Source organism: Miniopterus schreibersii (genome assembly GCF_964146895.1).
Source record: "Miniopterus schreibersii genome assembly, chromosome: 16".
Taxonomy (NCBI): Eukaryota; Metazoa; Chordata; class Mammalia; order Chiroptera; family Miniopteridae; genus Miniopterus; species Miniopterus schreibersii.
Genome location: NC_138116.1, coordinates 7,822,290 through 7,845,108, shown reverse-complemented (window position 1 = coordinate 7,845,108; position 22,819 = coordinate 7,822,290). Strand labels below are relative to the sequence as shown.

Below are 22,819 nucleotides of genomic sequence, written 5' to 3'. Positions count from 1 at the left end.
CAATGTATGAGTCCCAGTGGCTCTGCATCCTCCTTAGCACTGATATTGTCGAGTTTATAGTATTATTTTAGCCATCCTACTAGGTGTATTTAGTTGCATGTGTATTTCCCTAATAACTAATAATGAGCATCTTTTCATATGTGTATTTGTGATCCGAATATCTTCCTTGGCAAAGTGTTTATTTAAATGTTTTTCCAATTTTATATTTATTTTATTATTATTGAATTTTGAGAGTTCTTTATGTATTCTGGATACAAGTCCTTTAAAAGATAGCTGATTTGCAAACACTTTTCACAGCCAGGGGCTTAACTTCATTCTTTTAACAGTTTCTTTCAAAATTCAGAGGTTCTTAGTGTTTATGAAATCCCATTTATCAATTTTATTTTATAGGTTATGCTTTTGGTGTCATAGCTAAGACATCTTAACCTAGGGTCACAGAGATTTTCTTCTAGAAGTTTTAAGTTTTATATTTAGGTCTGTGGTTCATTTTGAATCAACTTTTGTGAATGGTACAAGGTACAGATGAAGATTGTTTTAGCACCATTTGTTGAAAATATTATCCTTTCTGCAATGACTTGCCTTCGCCTTTGCAGCTGTTTTGAGTATCAGTTGACCATATGAGTATGATATACAGCTGGACTCTATCATTTTGTTCCGTTGATATGTATGTCTGCCCTTCTCCAGTACCACACTGTCTTGGTTTTTGTGCTTTTTATAGTTAGTTTTGGAGACAGGCAGTATGAGTTGCCCAACTTTTTTCTACCTTTTTGAAGTTGTTTTGCCTATTGGAGTTCCTTTGTATCAGCATAAAGAAACCTACACAAAATTCTAGTAGGATTTTTGTTTGTGTGTTGAATCTATTTCTCAGTTTGGGGAGAATTGAAATCTTAATGATATTGAGTCTTTCAATCCATGAACATTGAATATCTTGCCATGTATTTAGGTTTTCTTTAATTTCTTCCATCAGTGTTTATAGTTCTCAGCATATGGGTATTGCATTTATTTCATTAAATCTATACCTAATCATATGTTTTTAACTTCAATTCCCATTTGTTCTTTGCTAATATATAGAAATGCAATAGATTTTATTTTATATTGGTCTTGCATCCTATGACCTTTCTAAATGCCCATGTTTTAAAATATATTCCTCTTAAAATATTTTATTTCTTTTGATTCATTATTTTAGAGTATATTTTGAACTTTACATTCTGATTCATAATCATTTCTCTCTCTCTCTTCCTGTGTGTATTTAATACCTGAGATATATGCCCCAAAATGTTACTAATATGTATACATAAACATATATCCACAATTTAGAGTATGCTAATCAATTTCAATAATAGTATAGGCTCTATCATTTCACTTATGGCTAAAACACTAGTTAAGCAGCCAGGTGTAGAGTACTAATATTTTTTGTAATTTCCAGAATGTATTTCAAATTATTATTGAAAAAAAAGAAAAGCTACATTTTTAAGTGTGTGCAGATGTGAATTTTGGCTAACAGAACTGTTGTTAATATTCATCTCTGGTATTTTCTTGGCGAAGAAATGGACATTTGTTCCCACTGCGTGAGTCTAAGAGATCAGTGGACATCCCAGAGTCCTCTAAGGAGGCAACCCTGGGTCACAGAAAATAGCTCATAAAACATCAATATCTTTGGCTCTTATTTGTGACAGTTGCTTTGTTATACATTTTATATTATCATCAAATGCAGAATTTTAACAGATTTTAAATGAGCTTTTAAAGATTTATAATTTAGGCCTATGTTTCTATTAATTATTGTTATTCTAATATAGGTTATGGTGTTTATTCAGCCGAGGCTGCTTTATTAAATTGAAGGATGTATCATATATTTTAGGGACTTCCTGGAATAAGGAATTATTAGAATTGCCACACCTCTATCATAAGTACTGGTCCATCTAGTCCTGTATTTGATATCTAGTAACACAAAGAAGGAATAAATGGGTGATGTGAACTTCCAAGTCTGTTTTCCTTAATAATTTTGGACGAATGAGTCAACATAGATGTAATAAGCATTTGCTCTCTACTTAGCTGAGTGCTGGTCACAGAATGGAATGTAACTTTGTCCCTGCCTTCTGGAAGCTTTTATTATTGTGGTGATAATGAGAAATACAAGCATAAAAGGACCTTTAAAACTATATAACTGTGCATAATAAAATCCTGGAGCAGGGTCCAGTGCTGGGAGATCTGAGGAGGTCTGTAGTAACCAGAGGCTGTTTAACAGAGGAGGTGGTCCTTAAGTACAATATTTGACTTGGCACCAGATATGAAGAATTTTCTGAGGCAGTCCAAGGGGATAAAATGGGAAACTAAGAGCTTGGGATGAATTGGGGGAATGTCAAACAGTAATTATGAAAGCTCTACTTCCAAAAAATATAGAAGATGATGTTTTAAAAGTTTTTAAACTTTTTATTTATACTTACTGAAAAGTTTCAAAAATAATGCAGAGAATTTCCATACATCTTTCCTCCATGCCAGGGTCTTATTTTTCCAATCACTGAAACGAGGAAATCAACATAGGTAAGATGCTTTGCATTTTCATGGCTAAATAATGACACATCTTATTTAAATTTCACATTTTCCCACTCATTTCTTGTTGTCCTAGGATCCAATCTAGGATCTTATTTTGCATTTAGTTGTATCTTTTTAGTCTCCTTCAATCTGTGACAGTCCCTCATTCCTTCCTTATCTTTCATGACCTTGACACTTGCATAATACTAGTTATTTTGTAGAATGTTTCTCACTTTGGGTTTGTCTGATGTTTTTTCTTGATTAGATTGATATTACGCTTTTTTTAAAAAACAAAAATACATTTTTATTGATTTCAGAGAGAGGAAGGGAGAGGGAGAGAGAGAGATAGAAACATCAATGATGAGAGAATCGTCATTGACCGGCTGCCTCCTGCACGCCCAGGACTGGGGACCAAGCTTGCAACCCGGGCATGTGCCCTGACCGGGATCGAACCCCAATCTCCTGGGTCCTAGGTCGACGCTCAACCGCTGAGCCACGCCTGGCCGGGCTGATGTTATGCATATTTTTCAGTAATATACTACACAAATGATATTTTGCCTTTCTCAAGCTCCTTCTATCAAGGGGCCCATGATATTGAAATACCTTATTACTGGTGACATTAACACTGATTACTTGGTTAAGGTGACATCTGCCACGTTTCTCTGCTATTTTTTTCTTTTTGAAATACGTAAACTATAATGAGGAAATATTTTGAGACTATGCAAATATCCTATTTCTCCTCAGACTTTCAGCCACTAATTTTACAATCCATTGGTGAGTCTTTCCTACAAAATTATTATTATTATCATTATTAACATTATAATTAAGTTCCTTTGAAGTTTTCGGATTGTCTGGCTTTAAGTTATGAAGAGGGTATTTTTATTTTTTTTATTTTTTTCATATCTTTAGGAGAGAATATATTGGAAGTTAAAGGTGACTTTTTAAATGCAAGTTGTTTTGGAGTAAGGAATGAAACCTAAGTGGGAAATAAAAGAAATCAATAGCATGAAACTAGAGAAAAGTTTGTGACAAAACAGTGCATACTGTGAGGGTCTGTCTACCTGGAGAGGGACCTGAGCTTGATACTGTATTTTCCGGAGGCAAATGTCAAGAGAATATCACAATTAGAACATGGTTCAGTACAATAAATTTTAAGTCATTAGTTCAAATTCCTGAAGTTGAAACTTTCAGAGAAGAATTTACAAAGTGTTCTCAAGAAGCCAGGATATAGCGTGGTTAACGTCTTCAGCAACATCATTATGGAACATAACATTTTTATAGGGGACTTTCTTAGGATGGAGGTGTAGTAGGTATTGTTTTGACTAACTTTCTAAAAATAGAATGGATATTAAGGTGAGATGTAATATATTAGAAGTCAGTCTGAGCTCCCAAATTCCTTAGGAACCCACAAACTGTTATAAGGGTTGTGAAATTATTTTGAGATCAAACAAATTAATGATCAGATAGTGTTTACTTTAACAAAAATTGAATCTCTGCTATTTGAATGTTATTAACCAAAACCTTATTATAATAGTATTTTCTCTGGAGTAGAAATCATTTGGCCTCAACCATCTAAAGGGGATTAAATAGGGATGTCCTAAAATAACCTTGTTATAAGATAGTCTCACAATATTAACCTTGAAAAGAAAGTTAACGAAATTGAGATTCACAAACATTTGCCTTATTTGTTATAATTCTTGAAAGATTTTTTACTTTAGGTTTCACTTCTGATGATAATTTTATCCACTAGAAATGACTAGTGAGAAAAAATGTTAGAGAAGTACTAAGGAGGAGGAAAGAGATTCATGTCCTGCTTAGGTTATCTCCTCCTGTTAATCTTCTGTTTTTAAAGAGCTAAAAATATTTGAGATTTTGAAGTTATCTTAAAGTACATAGATTTTGTCCTGCAGTGAAGGCTTTGCTGTTTTTCAGGGGTTTTTTTAAAGCTTAAAAACCCCTTTTGCCTGGCCAGCGTGGCTCAGCAGTTGAGCGTCGAACTAGGATCCAGGAGATCAAGGTTCGATTCCCGGTCGGGGCACATGCCGGGGTTTCAGGCTCGATCCCCAGCAGGTGGTGTGCAGGAGGCAGCCAATCAGTAATTCTCATTATTGATATTTCCATCTCTCTCCCCCTCCCTTCCTCTCTCTGAAATCAATAAAAACATTTTTAAAAAAATGACATTGTCAATGTCATGAAACATATTAACTATCTTCTCTGTTTTTTATGTCAGAAAACACAGATCCTGTTTTAAGCATTTCCTTGTGTTTAAATAAACTCTTGAAAATAATGGATGTAAGTTAAAGCAACTGAGAGCCTATACAGTGTGTACCTAGTGGAAGGAGGTATTTGCTGTGCACTTTCGCACACGCCATCTCACAGCACTGCAGTTGCTGTTCCCTTAGAATAGCTGGGGGTGCCGAGGCTCTGAGGGACCAGGCAGCTCGGTGAGGGCTGTGCAGCTACAAGTGGCAGAACCAAGACTAATTCCAGTGTAGCTTTCTCCAAACCTGTGCTGGCAATTGTGCGCTTCCCATCCATTAACTGGCTGATCCAGCCGTCTGCTGTCTCAGTAAAGTCACCATGAGCCAATGATAGCAGCTCCTGCTTCACAAGATAATGGTTTGAACCAGTTTGTGCAGATTGCCACGTACACATTCCCAGGTAGGCTCTAATTTGAGTTCCTGCTCCTCATGACCCACAACTTTCATTCACCGGTCTCCTTTCCTGCGTTTCATATTTCTGCCTTGATTGGCGTATCTGAATGTTTGGTACTTCAGCTCTTATTTGATCACTTTGGATTTGGTCTTAGATCCACTCAATTTATTGGAATCCTCTTACTATGCCTTTTCTGGCAGAATTATCGGTCAGTTCCCTGGACAAACTCCAGACCTTCCCCAATGTTTCCATCTAGGATGACCAGTGAGTATCCCTCCTGTATTGTCCTTCCAGTCCCCTGGCTTCTGCACTGTCAGAGCACATATCTCCCACACGTTGTCTCACTATCTGAGATTTGTGTTCTGGATTTTTACTTGGCGCTTTAATTTGCACTATAGATGTTTAACTTTATATGAATACTTTTTTGTTTAATACTAGCTCTAGAAAAGCAATGTCTACTTTTTTTTTCAATCTTAAAGACGTTAAAAGCAAGCTTTTACCCTGTCTAAATTCTAAAATTTTATATATTTATTTTTAAAGAGTGTTAGTTCTCTCTTTAAATTTTGCCTTGACATCTGTAGAAATCTCTGTTTCAAGAGCAGTGCTTGAAAGTCACTGACTTTTAAAGCTGCCAGATTGCCTTGTCATTGTCTTCAGGAGATTAGGGATGCTTATTTGGAAGGCTGCCTTTTTTCTACATAAAACTGAAGTTTTGTTGTTCGATTGTAATATTTCATTTTACTTTGATTGGTTTCTTATGGAGATAATATATAACAGGAACCAAAAATAGTTCATTAAAATACCTTCAGTGATAATGTGTGGACTATTGCTGATGGCTTGGGGTGTCCTTGTCGGCTCCATTAGGCCTCTGCTTTGAGAGACGTGAAAGCATTTTCTCCAGACTTCTAGGGAGCAATGGAGTGTCAAACAAGTCTATTCCTTTCTCAGCCCTGAACCATCTACAAGGTGAAAAAGCCCTTTTTCCATGTAAATATCCTGGAGAGCAAGATGTTTTTCAATAAGAAAAAAGTGCTTTTAATATGTATGATTATGATTGGAAAAAAGCAATGGAAAAATTGTGTATTACTGGACAGAAGACAAAAGTGGTTTTTACATATGTTTTAGTAGTAAAGTGCCATCTCAATTTACAGTTTTAAACCAAAAATGAGGCATTTTGTTATGGCAGAAATGCCTGGCTCTTCATTTAGCTTTTAGTTCTAAATGGGACACTGAGAAAGTTAAGAAGACTTAAAAAATTTTTAAACTTTAATTAAATAATGCTTTTCTTAAGAAATTTAAATGTTACTAGAAACACTGTCTCATTCATATGACTTGACTTTCACGCCGTACCTCGCACTGATTAAATTGGTACAGAGGGGGCAAAGCATGTCCTACCCACATCATACTCGCTCATCCAGGGCATTGACCCACTGGTGAGACTCAGTGCAGCCCACGAGCCTCTTGGTTATTTTAAGAGCTCATCACGCTGCTGCTCAGCCACCTGCACATGGTTATGGCCTAGAGTCCTTGCCAATCCAGTAACTGTGCCACCTTCAAAATCTTGGTTTCAGGCCTTCCATTCTCTCTACATCTCCCCAGCCCTCATCTTTCTAATTCACTTAGTTTAGCACCCTCACTCCAAGAGATTACCTCCCGTGGGGACTTCTAGTCCATTAATCTTACATTTTTCACATTCCATCAACATATGTCCTCATGACCCAGCTTAGATTTCATGGTCTATCAATGTCATCACTCCCTGGAACTACCCTCAACTCCTTGCCCTTCTCTCCTTCCACTTTCCTCACTGGCAAAACCCAATCTGGGTTAAACCAAATACTGATGTTTTCTACTCTTGTATCTAAACAGTTGAACCCGGGTCAAAAGAGATACTATGCTAACTGGTCTCACATGATCCAAAGGCCAGAAAGCTTAAGTGGGCCCTCACCACTACAACAGTTAATTTATTTTTCCACTAAGAAAACGTCATACCTCTTTTTCCTCTCAAGCCTCCAACACTGCCTTTTCATTCCTTCCTCTTAGATTGTGGCCTCTGTTTCACTGGAAAAGTAGAAGCAGCAGGAGAGAACTAGCTCCTCAGCCCACCCACCCCCACCCTCCATCTGCATCTGCACGGGTACCTGGCTTAAGGGAATGCGTGCCTGGGTTTCAGGCCCTTGCTAGCGCACCCACTCCTCACCCCACCGAAAGACTTTTCTCCCTTTAATTACCACCCTTTCTCTTATATCAACATTGTCTCTCTACCGTATTATTTCCAAAATCATAAAAACGTGCTGCAATATTTTAAAGAATTCTTTGATCACCCAGCCAAATTATGTTGCGTTATACCGCGGTAATAAATTGACCTCAAAATCTCAGTGGTTTAACAAAGGTTTACTGTTAAGTTAAAACATATGTAAGGGCTATTTTTTAGGTCTAAACTGGTTAATTATCAATAATTTCATGGGATTAACTAATACTTTCCCAGACTAAACCCAATATTGTTCAGCAGGAAGACTCCCCGATCTCTATTTTGATCTCTCAATGGTTTTGATACCACTGATCATTCCCTCTTTGATAGACTTCAGTCACATTATCAGTGAGGAGGAACTTCACACCCTCCAGGGGTTTCTCCTAATTGGCCAGCTGTACCTACTCCACCTCTTTGCTGGCCCTGCCTTATCTTTACACCTCTTAATGTTTCTTTACTGTCTCTAACTCATGTCGAGTCCCACAGCTTTGAATGCCATCTACATGCTCATGACTTGTGCCCTGACATTCTAGCAGGAACCTCACACTTAATGTTTCTGAAACAGAACTCAGTAAAAATTCTTGGAATTTTTTCCAATTTCTGCTCTGAGATTACGTACTAGAGATGAGTGCTCGTAACAGATGACAGGTATGAAGCGTGCCAAAAGGCTGGTTTAGAGTGTGAGCAAGGTTATGTGCAAATCTGAATGAAATTCAATAATTGATAGAATGGAAGTGCCCTCCAGAACCTGGGTCTCCTGTGGGTTTAGTCTGTGTGAGTTAAGTAACCCGCACAGGGGCACTGGCGACACTGAGCTTCTGAACCTGTGTAGCAAGGGATCGAATTATGATCTGTTGTGGAGCCACTGAGTTAGATGCATGTCATATCTGGCATGACATCTCATGGCTGGCAGCACGAGAGGTGCTTGAGTAGCCTTGGAAGTCAGCTGCCAACCAAGCAGTACACTAATCTAGATAAGAATCTTCCGTTCAAATGTCTGTAAGAAGACATTAAGTTTCAGTTTTTTGAATTGAAGTTATACATTTATAGTTTGCCTTTTATAAGCAGATATGCTAGAGAGGCCATAAGGAGGTGACTTTCAATTGATTGGGGTCATAGGCACAACTACCTAAAGATCCAAGGGGTAAGAGTCTGGGGACGTTTTGTTCAGAGCCACAGTGGTGACAACCAGTGAGATTCCCGAGGGGACCTGGAGCTCCGCAAACCCAGCCTGCTGTCATCAACACCAAGCCATCCTAAAGGATGGAAAAGGACAGTGCAAACTGGCAACAGGAGTTAAAGGATTTTTAGAGGAAGGGCCCCAAATCCTGAGTGAGCATAGGAATCACTTGGGGAGATTGTTAAATGGGAAAAGTAAAGGTTAGGGCTCTCTGGAGAGGGGGGGTTTCTGGTGCACTGATAGGGTTGGAAGCCACTGATGTAAAGTAGGGGTGCAGTGAATCTGTTTCTATTAATTTGCAATAGTATCTTCTACTTGAAGTTTAGAAATCAGCTTTTGAGGGAGTGAAATGGATTAATTTGGGTTCTGTCCCAGGCAGAGGCGTTATCTCAGTGCAGCACTTCCATCCACAGGGCCTGGCACACAGAGAGGGCATGGGGTGGGGCCATCTCTGCTGAGAACCCACTCAGGTTTTATTCTTGCTCCTGTTGTAAAAAGCAGGGCAATGATTTTGTTATTTGTGTGTTCTCTAGAATTAGATTGAATTTAGGAACTTCCTTCTACTGGCTTTGTGTATCTTATATCAACCATACATTAAATCACACTTACATATTAAGACAATTACTAAAGCAGTCTCAAGGATCTTGGAAATTTCAGGTTGAAAGAGACCTAACAAATGAACAAACAAGAAAAACAAATTAAAAATCATAGGCCAGACAACAGCATGGCGGTTACCAGGGAAGGGGGGTCGGAGGCTAGTAAAAGGTAAAGGGAGCCAAATATATGGTGATGAAAGATGATTTGACTTTGGTGGTGGGCACCCATTGCAATACACAGATTATGGATCATAGACTCATACACTTGAAACCTATACAATCTTATTAACCACTGTCACCCCGATAAATGTAATTTAAAAAAGAAAGAAAGGGACCTAAAGGAACTCTAGTCTGACCTTTCCTGTCCTGTGTACAGACTCATGTTCAGGGAAAGAGAATTCCAGAGAAATTCAGCACTAGCAACACTAAAGAGAGACCTTGATATCACCTGCTCTTGGTAACATATATGTGTGTGTGTGTGTGTGTGTATAACCTTATTATCTAATATATATACATGCATGTATGTGTATGTATGTATATATATATATATATATATATATAACCTTATTATCTAATCTCTGCATTTTCTGTATCATAACCAAATGTAAATTTACTTTCTTAGAGCCTCCTGTGTTTCTTCACTTATTTCAGATTAAATGGAGAAATGTAGTCCTTTTCTCTGAGAAAGGATCATTAGTGTGTGACTAGTCCCACATTGTTGTAATGAGAACAAAAGCAAAATGTTCCCAAATTACTTGCTTGCAGCTACAAAGCACATTTAAGGAATAAAAATGCATGAGGGGGAAAAAGAATTGTTTTGAAGTTCTTAGGATCAGCTTCCACCGGTTCATTGTAAGCTGATCCTGAGGCGCCCCCATTATGGGCTATGTATTTGTGGGCCAGGAGGGTTTTTTCTTACGCTAAAATTATTAAGTTCTGTCAGCTGCCGGGCTGTCATACGGAGATACAGTAAATCACATTATGTTTTGTCATGGATTACACAGAGCAGTAAATTTGGGAATAAAGATTAAAGTAGTTCCACAATCACATCTGGGGGTAGGAGGGACGTTTAACTTGTAGAAAACTAGTTCAGGTGAAGCTGCTGCAGTTCTTGGGTGAATCTGACGTGATCTTGGATACTTGGTTGAAATGATTGAGGATGCAATCCCGAAATGACATTCCATTTTTGTATTGAGTTCAGAGAAGTGAATCCTGACACCTAGCTACATGACTCGAATCAGATAAATAATTACATGCCGAGAGTAATGGACTTGGTGCAAATCGTATTTATATATTTTAATTACATTCATGATTAAACAGCCCATTCCGTTGTCTATTTATTTGGGGTTTGGGGGGCCTCGTAATTACTTAAATGCTCTCATAGTAATACCTTGACTCCTTGGAGCTGACTGTTTGCTTTTTACCGCATTTGGGACCATTAACCGTAAGCCCGCTTCAGACCCCTAAGAAGCCTTGATTGTTTAGATCTGGATGGTTCTTCTCTTCACTCTGTGTTACCATAGAAACTGTCGGGGTTTTCAAAGTGGATGATATTTATTTATTTAAAACAGCCCATCTCAACTTGTTGGGCTCTTTCCACAAAAAAATCACCATAGAAACGAGATAATACAGCAGAAGTATAAGTAGAAATTATGTGCTTTATAAATGACTGTCCAAATGCTTTTACTCAGGAGAGTGCCGACTACCAGAAGGGACGGGGAACTTGAATGCAGATCTCTGGACCACAGCTCCTGGCAGTTCTAATTTAGTAGGTTTAGAATCTCAAACAAGTTTTCTCCTTTCACTCTATTGTCATTTTTCCTACTTCCTTCTTTGTTGTAATCCTGTCTGGGGAAATATTTTTCAGTGTTATAGCTTTTGAACAAACATTTAGGCTTTGCAAAATTATTTCTCAAGATTTGGGTTCCCAGGTTTCTTTTTAGTCTCTGATTATCACCCTTTTCATTGATTTTTTTCCCCTCTAGTAAAATCTACAAGATTTACACAATGCTATAGTAAAGTGATCTGACATCAGACATAAATAATTCACCCCCAAAATCACGGGAAGATTAAGACCTCCCATTCTAACTGGGATCAGAGTAACATGTAATTGGGATATAGGTGTGATGGCCTACAGTGCTGATTTTGGTCTGAAAAGAAAGAAGAGGCCAGCTGGAGAGAGGGTTAGACTGAGCTGGAGTGTTGAGTAGTGATGCTGCAGACACCTAGTTGGAAGAAACTGAATAGTCTAAAGAACTCAGTAATGGGGGCTGAGGGGACACCCTTCAACAGAAGGTCGTAGAGATCCTATCTGCAGGCCCCTAGCTCTTCGAGCAGCTTTTCCTTGTGTCTTCTGGTAATGCTGGGATGCCTCCTAACCCCAAGCCTCCCAGACTGGAGCCACTGTTTTAAGGCATCACCAAGCAAAAGCAAAAGCCAGTAGAGTTTTCAGAGAATGACCTGGGCCCGTATGCTTACTGTACTTCTGGGCAAGGGAGCAAAGGCACCAAGGGCTGGAGAGGTCAAGACTGCAGAGAGAAAGGTTCAGGATGCTGTCCCTGCTGCTCCAACCTGGCTCAGGGCACTTAGACTGGGCCTAGTCCCTGAAGCAAGGTGACATGATCATATTTACATTTTAGATAGAGCCACAGTGGAAAGGTAGTGAGTGGATATATATCACACAGGAAAAAAAGGTAGCTAGCAAGAATAAGAAACCAGTTAGAAGGCTACTGTAAAAATTCTAGAGAATCTAGCAAGGTTATATATTTCTAAGAATTTGTCCATCTCTTCTAGGTTTTCAAATTTGGTGGTATATAGTATAGCCCTTCGTCAGATTTTGTATAATCCTTTGTGTTTCTGTGGTGTCCATTGTAACATCTCCTCTTTCATTTCTGATTTCATTTGAGTCTTTTCTCTTTTTTCCTTGGTAAATCTAGCCAGAGGTTAGTCAATTTTATTTATCTTTTCAAAGAACCAGTTCTTGGCTTCATTAACTAATTCTGTGTCTTTTTGTTCTCTATATTTCATTTAATTCTGCTGTAATTTTTGTTATTTCCTTTCTTTTACTGACTTTGAGCTTCATTAAGGTGTAACAGGTTGTTTATTTGAGATTGTTCTTGTTTCTTGAGGTAGGTTTATAATGCTATAAACTCCCCTCTTAGTACTGCTTTTGCTGCATCCCAAAATTTTTGATACGTTGTATTTTCATTTCCATTTGTCTCTATGTATCTTTTTTTGTTTGTTTGTTTGGTTTTTGTTCAAAATATTATGGATGTCCCCTTTCCTTCCCAATGACCCATTCTACCCCATCCCACCCCCCTCCCCTCTCTGTATCTTTTGATCTCTTCTTTCATTTCTTCTTTGACCCAGTAGTTAGTTGTTCAGTAACATGTTGTTTAATCTCTACATATTTGTGGGGTTTCCAGCTTTCTTCTTGTAGTTAATTTCCAGCTTTATACTGCTATGGTTGGAAAATATGCTTGCTTTGATTTGTCTTGTTAAATTTATTGAGACTCGTTTTCTGCCCCAACATATGGGCTGTTCTTGAGAATGTTCCTTGTGTACTTAAGAAGAATGTACATTCTGTCATTTGGGGATGGAAAGCTCTATAAATATCAATTACATCTGTTTGGTCTAATGTGTCATTTAAGGGCAATATTTCCTAATTGACTTTTTGTTTGGATGATCCATCCATTGCTGTTAATGAGCTGCTCAGATGAAATATTGTCATTTGCAACAACATGGATGGATCTTGAGAATTGTGCTAAGTGAAATAAGTCATATGGAAAAGGACAAGGTCATATGATTTCACTCATGTGGAATATTAAACAAAAAGCGACAGATGAATAAATAAAACAAGGTCATAGACACAGACAACAGTGTGGTGGTTACCAGAGAGAAAGGGGAGTGTGGAGGGATGACATGGACCAAGGGGATCAAACATATGCTGATGGAAGGAGACTAGACTTTGGGTGGAATATACAGATGATGTATTGTAAAATTGTACACCTGAAGCTTGTATAGCGTTATTAACCAATGTTACCCCAATCATTTAATTGTTCTAAATTCAGGGGAGAAAAATTGAGGACCTAGAAGTAAAAATTGGCGTAACTGTCAAGGGTGAGGGAGAAGAAATCTAAGAAATCCTCCTCAGTTTCTGATGCGGGTGACTAAGTGAAGGGGCCATCAATGAAGATGAGGAACAGACTCGGGGGAAAGGATTGCGTTCAGTCAGGACAGTTAGTTGAGTGCCCATGAGACATCCCAGAGAGTGCCTGTCCAAGCTGTGGTTGAACACGAGTCTGGATCTGGGTGCAAGAAATGTTGAAACCAGAAATAAAGAGTTGCAAGTGACATCAACAAAAAGATGATTTAAAACTGTGAGTGAGGTTTTTTGAAGTGGGGTATAATTTTGGGAGAACAGATGATATTTGGCAATTCTTACCTAAAATCAGCTAGAGATCAACAAGCAATTGTCAGAGAGTTTCTAGAAAATCAGAGAGGAATAAGGTCATGGGTGCCTAGGAAGTAGGAAGTCTTAATGAAAGCAAAATTTAAGTTTTTGAAAGACTAGTAAAATACAAAGTTCCTGGAAGACTACTCAGAAAAATAGAGAAAGGCACAAATAGACAAGGGAGGAAAGGGGGAGAAGAGCTGCTGATCAAGTAAAGATTGAAAAGATAACAATGAATAACTTTATGCCAATAAAATTGAAAATCTGGCAAAAAGGCAAATTTTCTAGAAAATGTTATTGAATGAAGAAGAAATAGAAAACTCTAATTCTATAGATATTAAGTAGAGCATTTAGTTTTAAGTATTTCATCAGAGAAAACATCAAACACAAATGATTTTATACTCAAGGAACAGATAATTTCAATAATATACAAAATCTATCAGAGAGGGGGAAAAAAGGGAGTATTCCCCAGTCCACTCAAGGAAGTATAATCTTGATACGAAGATCACCCAGGGGAAGTAAAAATAAAGTAACATACCAAACTCACATGCAATCTTAAGTGTAGAAATCCTAGCAAAGATACAGAAACAGAATCCAGCAGTATATAAAAAGTGATTGTGACAAAGCCGGATCTGGTGCGGGAATTCAAGGGTGATTAAATGTTAGGAGCCCACTGATATAATCCACCACATTGCCAGATGAAGGAAAGATGCTCAATATCATTAGTCATTAAGGAAATGCAAACTCAAACAACAGGATACCACTTCATATCCCCTGGGAGGGCTGTGATCAACAAGATGGAAAATAACAGGTTTTAGCAAGAGGTGGAGAAATTAGAGCCCTCGCACTTTGATGATGGGGATGAAAGATGGTGCAGTCCCTTTGGAAAACAGTTTGGTAGTTCCTCAGAAAGTTTAACATGCAGTTACCATATGACCTAGCAATTTCACTCCTAGGTGTACACCCATGAAAATTGAAAACATATTTCCAAAAGAAACTTGTACAAGAATGTTTACAGCAGCATTATGTATAGTAGCCAAAAAGTGGAAACAACCCAAATTGTTCACACAACTGATGAACAGGTAAACAAAATGCAGTCTATTCATACAATGGAATATTATTTGAGAGCGAAAGGAATGAAGAACTGACACGAGCCACAGAGTAGATGAACCGGGAAAGTGTGCTAAGTGAAAGAAACCAGTCACAAAAGGCCACGCATTATATGGCTCCATTTATGTGAAATGTCCGGAATAGAAAAACCTATAGAGCTGAAGGAGATTAGTGGTTGCCAGTGACCTGGGGGAGGAGAAATTGGGAAGCGAGTGCTAATGAGCGTGGGTTTCTTTTGGAGGTGATGAAAGCGCCCTGGAACTTGGTAGTGGTGATAGTTATACTGCTCTATGGCTGCACTAGAAACCACTGCATTGTAGAGATAAAAAGTCTGAAGTTTATGATATGTGAGTTATATCTTACTAAAGCTGATATTAAAAGTAGGAAGTCTGACAATGCTAAGTATGATTGAAAGTGTGGAACAAAGTGAACTCTTACATACTGTGGTGAGAACATGAAATGTTGGCGGCATTATCCTGTAAAGTTGAACATTTGATTTATGAACCATCAGTTCAACTCCTTAGCATATGCCCTGGAAACTCACAAATGTTCACCAGGAGACATGAGCAGGAAGGTTCGCAGCAGCATGGCTCGTGGAGGGGAGTCTTAAAAAGTTCAAATGCCCATCAGGAAGAATGAATGACTTTGGTCTGTTCCCACACTTGAATGTTCTAAAGCAGTGAAAATGAAGGAAATATGGCTTCAGAGGAAACATCTATGATCCCTAGAAACAGCGCACTTCAGGAAATTACATAGAGCGTGATTATGTTTATAGAAAGCTAAAAATAATAAAGCTAAATATTCTGTTAGAGGTAATTACACATGTAATTTTTTAAGCAAGTCGATAAATAAAATTAAAGATAGAGGTTAATTCTTAGAAAAGGTCAGGGATGGAGTGGGGTGGGGGGAAGCCCTGGCATTTGCAGTGCTAGATACTGAGTTGTGTGGTCATCGTAGGAGGGTTCTTTTATGTTTCCTAAGTGCACAAAATATGGTCTTTTGTATGTGCCAATTAGCGTGTAATGTAAACATTTACAAATAAGAAGTATTCTCATTGTTGAAAGCAGCAGCGTACCCCAATCTTGGAGACATGTCAGGAAGAAATTTGCTTCCCCGGTAAAAAACCTGAGGCAACTGGTTATTTTCATGAGTTCAGCCCGGGAGAAGGAGCAAGAGAGTAACTAGAATTGACTGCAAAGGGTGGATCCTGACAGCTGACTTTTCTGCTGGCCTGACGCACAATTTTGTGAGCTCAGCTGTAGTAAAGAAACTTCTAGCTTGTTTCCACTTTGCCCATGCCTCAGACCTCAACGTCGCCCAGCTAGCTCAGCCCGGATCTCAGTCCGCCTTCTGATCGCCCTTGCCTTGCCTGCTGTTTCCCCCGGCCCCTCGCCCTAAGCGCGGTGTTTGCACTCATTGCGGGCTTACTCACCGCTCTCTGACCCCCGCCATCCTGCACTCCCACCGGTGCTGTGTTGCTAAACCTCAGTCCTGTTTCATCTTTATTGTCCACTTTATCTGCACATTATCAAATAATGCCCAGGAAAGTGAAGTAATTTGCCTGTGGTGACACCGCCCACATTTGTTCAGCTTCAAAGCTCTTACCCACCAAGCCCTCCTGCTCACCACTTGGCAGCAGGTGCTGAACAGCCGATCAGGGCAGCCCGTGGGCACCAGGAAGACGGAGCACGTTCGAGGGTCTGGGTGACGGGAGGTTCGCCTGCACAGCAGCAAAACTGGCTGGGCACCTCACGTTTGCAGACTGAATAGGGGACAGGTCGTGTTTTATGCATGTTCATCATTGCTGTCAACATTTCGAATATTATTTTTCACTGAGTTGGTGTGGAGCTCCATCTCAGTGTGGATGGTCCTGGTAAACCAGACAAGCTCTTGGCCATTTTCCGGTAGGGAGATCTAATGACTAACTCTCGGGAATGTCCTCTCAGCACCTCCTGCAAGCTTCCCCATTATCCAGCAGGGGAAAGAGAGCTTTTGTCATGTATTGAAATGACTGCTTTATATTGAACTGCATATAATTCCAGTAAAGCAACTTCCTATAATACATTAGTTTGTTACAAATGAGCCAAAAAAGTAGAAAATTTTCAAGTCATAAGTAAAATATTAATGTGATTTAAGAGATGCTGAATGACGACATCTAACTCCTAAATTCAAAGTTTATTTGAAATAACATTACTTGACCAGTAATTCAATTAACATCATTTGATCATTGGACGATGTCAACACTTTCTGATGTCTGAAGTCACACATTTGAAAGAGATCTTCTGTCTGCTTCCTAAAAGTACTATACCATTAAAGGTACGACTCAGATGTAAATATGTTAAATATATTTAAAATGTATATTATATATGTTAAAATTTGTTAAATACATTAGGTCATTTTCCTTTGACATTTGTCAAATTGTGCAACATTAGAGTTTGGTGTAGAGCATCACAGTAGCAAAGACAAAAACATAGAAGGTAGAGATCCTTAAAAAAATTAATTGACCCCATTTTACTGTTGTTCTTTGATGATGAATTCTTTTTTGCACATCAGAGAATAGTTGCTTCTTTCCTAGAGCAAAGTAGTTTTTTTCCCTCCCTCTCTTAAAGTTTGTGTTTCTGCCCAAATAATAAATGAGTTTCAGTTTCTGTGGCCTCTGCTTCAGAGAGCTTCTCTGAGGGTGAGCTTTTGAAATATGATTAGATCTTAATTCTTTAACTGGTTCCATAAGCTTGTTTCACAGTTGGCTTTCTTACTCAGTGAGTGGGGTGGAAATTCATGTCAATCTCCTGTGATCATTTATGGATGTTTGCCATGTAAATATATATGTTGTAATGGTGAGAAAATTAGTTCTTGTGAATTACGGTAAGAGCAGAAAATCAACTGTTCCTTTTTTTTTTTTTAGCTTATCTGCCATTAAATATACATTATTTTAGTCCACAGTACTGACCATAGTTATTAGCTCTGTGTGAACAGAGAATGTATCCAAAACTCTGATTCGGCGGCATGACTTGAAATGGGGCCAGTCTTATTCTGGAATATGGGTCCTTTTTCTAAGAATGGATCCACCAATATTTAGTGAGTAGATAGATGGCCAGTAAATAGTGATATTGATGATGATACTACAGCCCTTGTCCTAAACTGTCCGGTTTCTCCCCTCTTTAACAGAGTGGACCAAACTGGGAGGGGTCGATTAGTGGAACAAAATGTCAGGTTTAAGACTTCAGAAATATCCTGGTACATGTAAATATATTATTGCACATAAAAATCACTAAAACGTCAACATTGTGACTATGGTGATAGATTATAAGAAATGTTACATATAATACATTATTTACCTGTTTTTCTACACTAAGGATGCATATACTTTTTAAAAACAGCTTTATTTAGGTGTAATTTACATAGTATAAAATCATTCTGTTTAAGAATACAGTTTTAGGAGTTTTTAATAAATTTATAGACTTGTATAACCACTACCACACTCTGTATTGACTTTTACAATAAAAAAATTGAGTGTTATGAAAATGGCCTCTTACTAGAGCAATGGGAAGGTCATTGATGCGTTGAGTGGAGGCAACGGGGTCACATTCAGGGCATGAATCAAGAACTGTTGAGTAATTGAAAGTGGAGACAGGGAGTTGAGATGACTAAGAAATGTGGCTTCGAAGGAAGAAGAGAAAGCACCAGGCTCAAGGAAGCTGTGCCCCTTACCGAGCTTGGACATGCTGTTCCTCTCACCTGGGATGCTCTCCTTTTTTCAATTAGCTGATTCCTGTTCATGTCCAGCTGATAACCCTGAGCGAGTTTTTTAATGCTCCTGTCTCTCGGTTTCACTTTTTATAAGTGAGGGTAATAACCGTGTCTGTCTCAGTTTTTAAGAGGGTTGGGTGTGTTAATATGTGTCAAGCACTTAAAGAACGTGTCAGTAAGCGCCAAATAAAGATCAGTTGTTTTGTTGCTGTCGTCATGATTGTCATCATCATCATTACCTCTAATATTCATCTCCTGGCAGAAGCCTCTGATTGAGGTATCTCTCGGTGTTTCCCTAATAACGCCCTGCACATAGCTCTTTTGTGACACTTATGTATTTTATCTATTCATTTATCTGTCTCCTCCCCAAGTGCGTTAAATCTTCACCTCTGTAAACATACGGTGCCCAACACAGAGGAGGTACTTGAAGTATATGTTTGTGAAACTGTCACAGGGGTAGATCAGTATTTCAGGGAGGGCTGTATGGGTGTGGTGTGTGTGTGTGTGTGTGTGTGTGTGTGTGTAACTAGCCTTTTTGTAATTACATGAAAAGGAGTCAGTGTAGAAGAAAATATTGGTGATGTAAAAGGAAGGGAGACTAGAGAACTAATGGTGTAAGGCTTTCGATGGTGGTGAGAGGTAGAGTTCATGATTTGGTGGAGGAACGTTGCTTCTTTAACCAGTTATCATGATGTATTTTCTGGAAGACTTCATGTGAACTTGATATTTCTTCCTTTGATATTTGATAGAATTCACTAATGAAACCACTTGGGCCTGAATATAAGTGGGGGGAGTGGGGAGAGATACATATATGGATATAGGACTCTTTGAGTTTTCTATTTCTTCTTGAGTTACTTTTGGTAATTTGTATCATTTAAGAGATTTACGCATTTTGTCTAAAATAAAAAATTTTGGAAATGTGTCGTTCCTAATATTTTCTTATTGCCCTGTTAATGTCTATAGGATCTGATAGCAATGTCCCCTCTCATTTCTGATACTGGTAATTTATATCTTCTCTCTCTTTTCTTTTATTTTTTATCAGAGGTATATTGATTTTATTGGTCTCTTCTCAAAGAAATAGCGTTTGGTTTCATCGATTTTTTTCTCTATTTCTATCCTGTTCTACATATATCATAAACCCCTCAAGAGGTCCAGAGTGGCCTTGATTCTATTAATTACAGATCTAGAATAGAGTCTGATGGCTTACTAAAGAAATAACAATTGTTACCTACCCTGTCCTGAAAAAAAACCACAACTCCCCATTGTCCTCAATGGGATTATAAATAACAGAGATTTATGAAATAAACTCTGAAGAATTGCTTTTGAAATTAAGTCCATAAAACACATGGCTATTATCTTATTCAGCTTGGTCCTATAACAAAATACCATAAACTGGGTGGCTTATCAAGAACATAAATTTATTTCTGACAGTTCTGGAGGCTGGAAGTCTGAGGTCAGGGTGCCAGCATAATCAGGCCCTGGTGAGAGCCTTTTTCCAGGTTGCAGGTTGCCATCTCTTGTATCCTCATGTGGCAGAAAGCTGGAGAGGTCTCTGGTCTCTTCTTATAAGGGCAATAATCCCATTTATGAGGGCTCCACTCCATGACCTAATTACCTCCAAAGGCCTCACCTCCAAATACCATACATTGGGATTAGGGTTTCAACATGCATATTAATTTATTCCATGTCTGCCCCTCTCCTCACCCCTGGTGTGCTGTCTGGAGAGATGAAATGAGAGAGGGGATCAGGTAGAGCCAAGGGCAAAAATGAAAACGGAATTGTGCAAGAGTCAATGTCCTGACACCCAGGTGCCCTTCTGAAAGCATTAGCAGCCAGATCTGTGCCACCAGGCAGCTCTGGGCAAAGTGCTCCAAGGAGAATGTCTAGTCAGATACTGGCATGGAGGTCCCCCCCCCTGCTTTCCTTTCCCCTCTCCTTTGTTTCCTCTCCGCTTCCCACTTTACCTTCTGAGCCCTCCCGCTCCCGCTCTGCCTATTTCTGTCTCTCCCGCTCCCTTTCTCTCTGTCTCCACAGAAGTCTGTGTTTGTCTAATAATTGGCAGGAGAGATCTTTTTTTTTTCTTCTTTTTCTTTTTGCTTTTTAAGTGATGAATAGTTGGCGTCAGATCAAAGACAGGCCCTGCGGTTTTCTGGCTGCTCTGGAGGGTGGTGCAGCTGGCAGCCGGCCCAGCCGCTGGCGATAGGCATGTGCGAGATGCCGGGCTCACAGGTCACTGTGTGTGTTCATGTACGTGTCTGTGTTTCTTTCAGGCCAACGGCAGGCTGAAGCAGATTGAGAAGGAGTACGCCCAGAAGCTTGCCAAGTCTTCGAAGGTAAGAACGTGGAAAGATAAAGCAAAACCCAAGCAAACAGGGAAGGAACCTGTGCATAAAAGCATTTGTACTTCAGGGTTAAACTGTATTCCCTCCAGTTTCTCATGAATTAGTATCATGTTTTTGATGGATATATGAATAAATAATATATGTTTTTAATATTTTTTATTAAAATTTTTTAAATGGAACCATGCGAACACACACTCACATGTGGTAAAACCAGCTTGTGCACTTGAGCAAGCCTGGGCCAAAGCATATTTCATGAGGGCGGAGACACACGCCTACACCTGTGATGTAAGCGGTTTGATGCCATCTGGGCTTTTTTGCAGTATTCCAGTTTGCTGCAGCTAAAGAAGGCTTAACAGCCATTCCAAGTGACAAATATCTGCATCAAATTAGCAGCTCAACTGTTGACTCCTTTTGGGAAAAAGAAGAGTGATGAGCCCCTACACTCAGCTTGCTGTGTGTTGTTACTGTTGTAGTTTTAGGATGAAAAGGTCAATAATTGATGCTTGTCTCTACTTGACAGGATACTTGGAGGGCTGCCTCTGCCTGTGTTGTTACAGTGCTCTCCTATAGTACCATTCAGGGAATCGCAAGCATTCCTCAGTTGTATGAATGATCCTAACTAAATAAATACTAATTTTCATTTTATGGATGGATAGATTGACCCATTTAATTTTGTGTCATAATAACTAATGACTTTGTAACTCAACTTTTCCTAATCTTTTTGCATGTATACAATGATACATGGTAGTAAACTGAAATTCATGTACCATTTTATGAGTTACCACACAGTGGTAGTAATAGCACAACAACAAAACGATAATAATATCAAGAATTTTATGGGGCACTGACCATATTGACTCATTCCATCTTCACTCGTTATAACTCGGAGGTTAGGAATTATTATTGGCCCCATGTTTCCAGCTGAGGAAACTAAGGCTCACAAAAGTGAGGTCATGCAATTAGCAAATGACTAAGCCAGGATCCAACCTGGACTTGACATTGGAGTGGAAGCTCTTAACCTTGACATCCCAGCCCAGCCCAATCCCTCACATTTTTAATATCACCAGACTTTGGTGATGACGATGATGAAATTTCTTAGATTTTCTACTACAATTATTTCAAAAATGTGCATGTTATGGAATTTGCACCCCATTAGGAAGTCAAAGTCTTCAAGTGAAGGTCCTGTGTGCTTACTTGAAAAGATGTTGATCGTCTGGGCCGCCCTTGTTCCAGCCCTTCCTTGAGGAAGGGACATGGGGAGTATCCTTTTTAATCCACCGAGAAAAGTTTTTGTAATCAGAAGAAATCTTATTACTTCAGAAGTTAAAGTTTAAACCGAAACCTGAACACTGCCCAGCTGGCCTGCCCTGGCTTCCTGCTGATTTTGCTTCATGTTAAATGGGGGAGGTGGACCGAAAGTGAGATAGAAGATAGCTAGCAAAATGCTTCGATAATGGGAGTGTAAACAGGAGTGTTCAAGTTTATCTACAGGAATGTGTGAGAAGCCCGATTAGTTCGTATTAAAGCAAATTAGACATGAGTTAGTGCAGAGAAGCCTAAGCCATGGAGTGCAGCAGACCTGAATTTGAATCCCAGCCCTCCAGCCTGCATGACCTTGAGCGAGTTACCTGCCCTCCCTGGAATTCAGTGTCCTCATCTGTAAAATGGGGGAGTGATGCTTACCTCATAGGATTAAGTAACACGATGCCCAAAAGTGCTTAGCACAGAGCCCAGCACCTAGAAAAGCACTTAACCACTGTTGGCCCTTACAACAGAAGTAGTAAAATTGCAATGAAGGAAAGAGGCATGGAAAGAGCAAAAAAGTATCTATTTATTTTGGGGTTTTTAAGCATTGATAAAAATCCCCTTCCAAAACTTGGAGAGCTAAGGGGTTGCTAAATATTTTCCCAAGTAAAGACGTGACGAAGGGGGGGGGGGAACCAGCCAGTAACA

The 22,819-nt window shown here is 39.0% G+C and overlaps 1 protein-coding gene across 1 annotated transcript in view; it reads left to right on the top strand.

The window, feature by feature from the left end:
- Positions 1–22,819, top strand: part of CEP112 (centrosomal protein 112) — a 217,300-nt gene that overhangs the window by 137,426 nt on the left and 57,055 nt on the right. Inside the window, exon 22 of the mRNA XM_081162815.1 lies at positions 20,795–20,857. Within this exon, the coding sequence (XP_081018941.1) occupies positions 20,795–20,857 (63 nt within the window). The remainder of the gene's footprint in view (positions 1–20,794; positions 20,858–22,819) is intronic.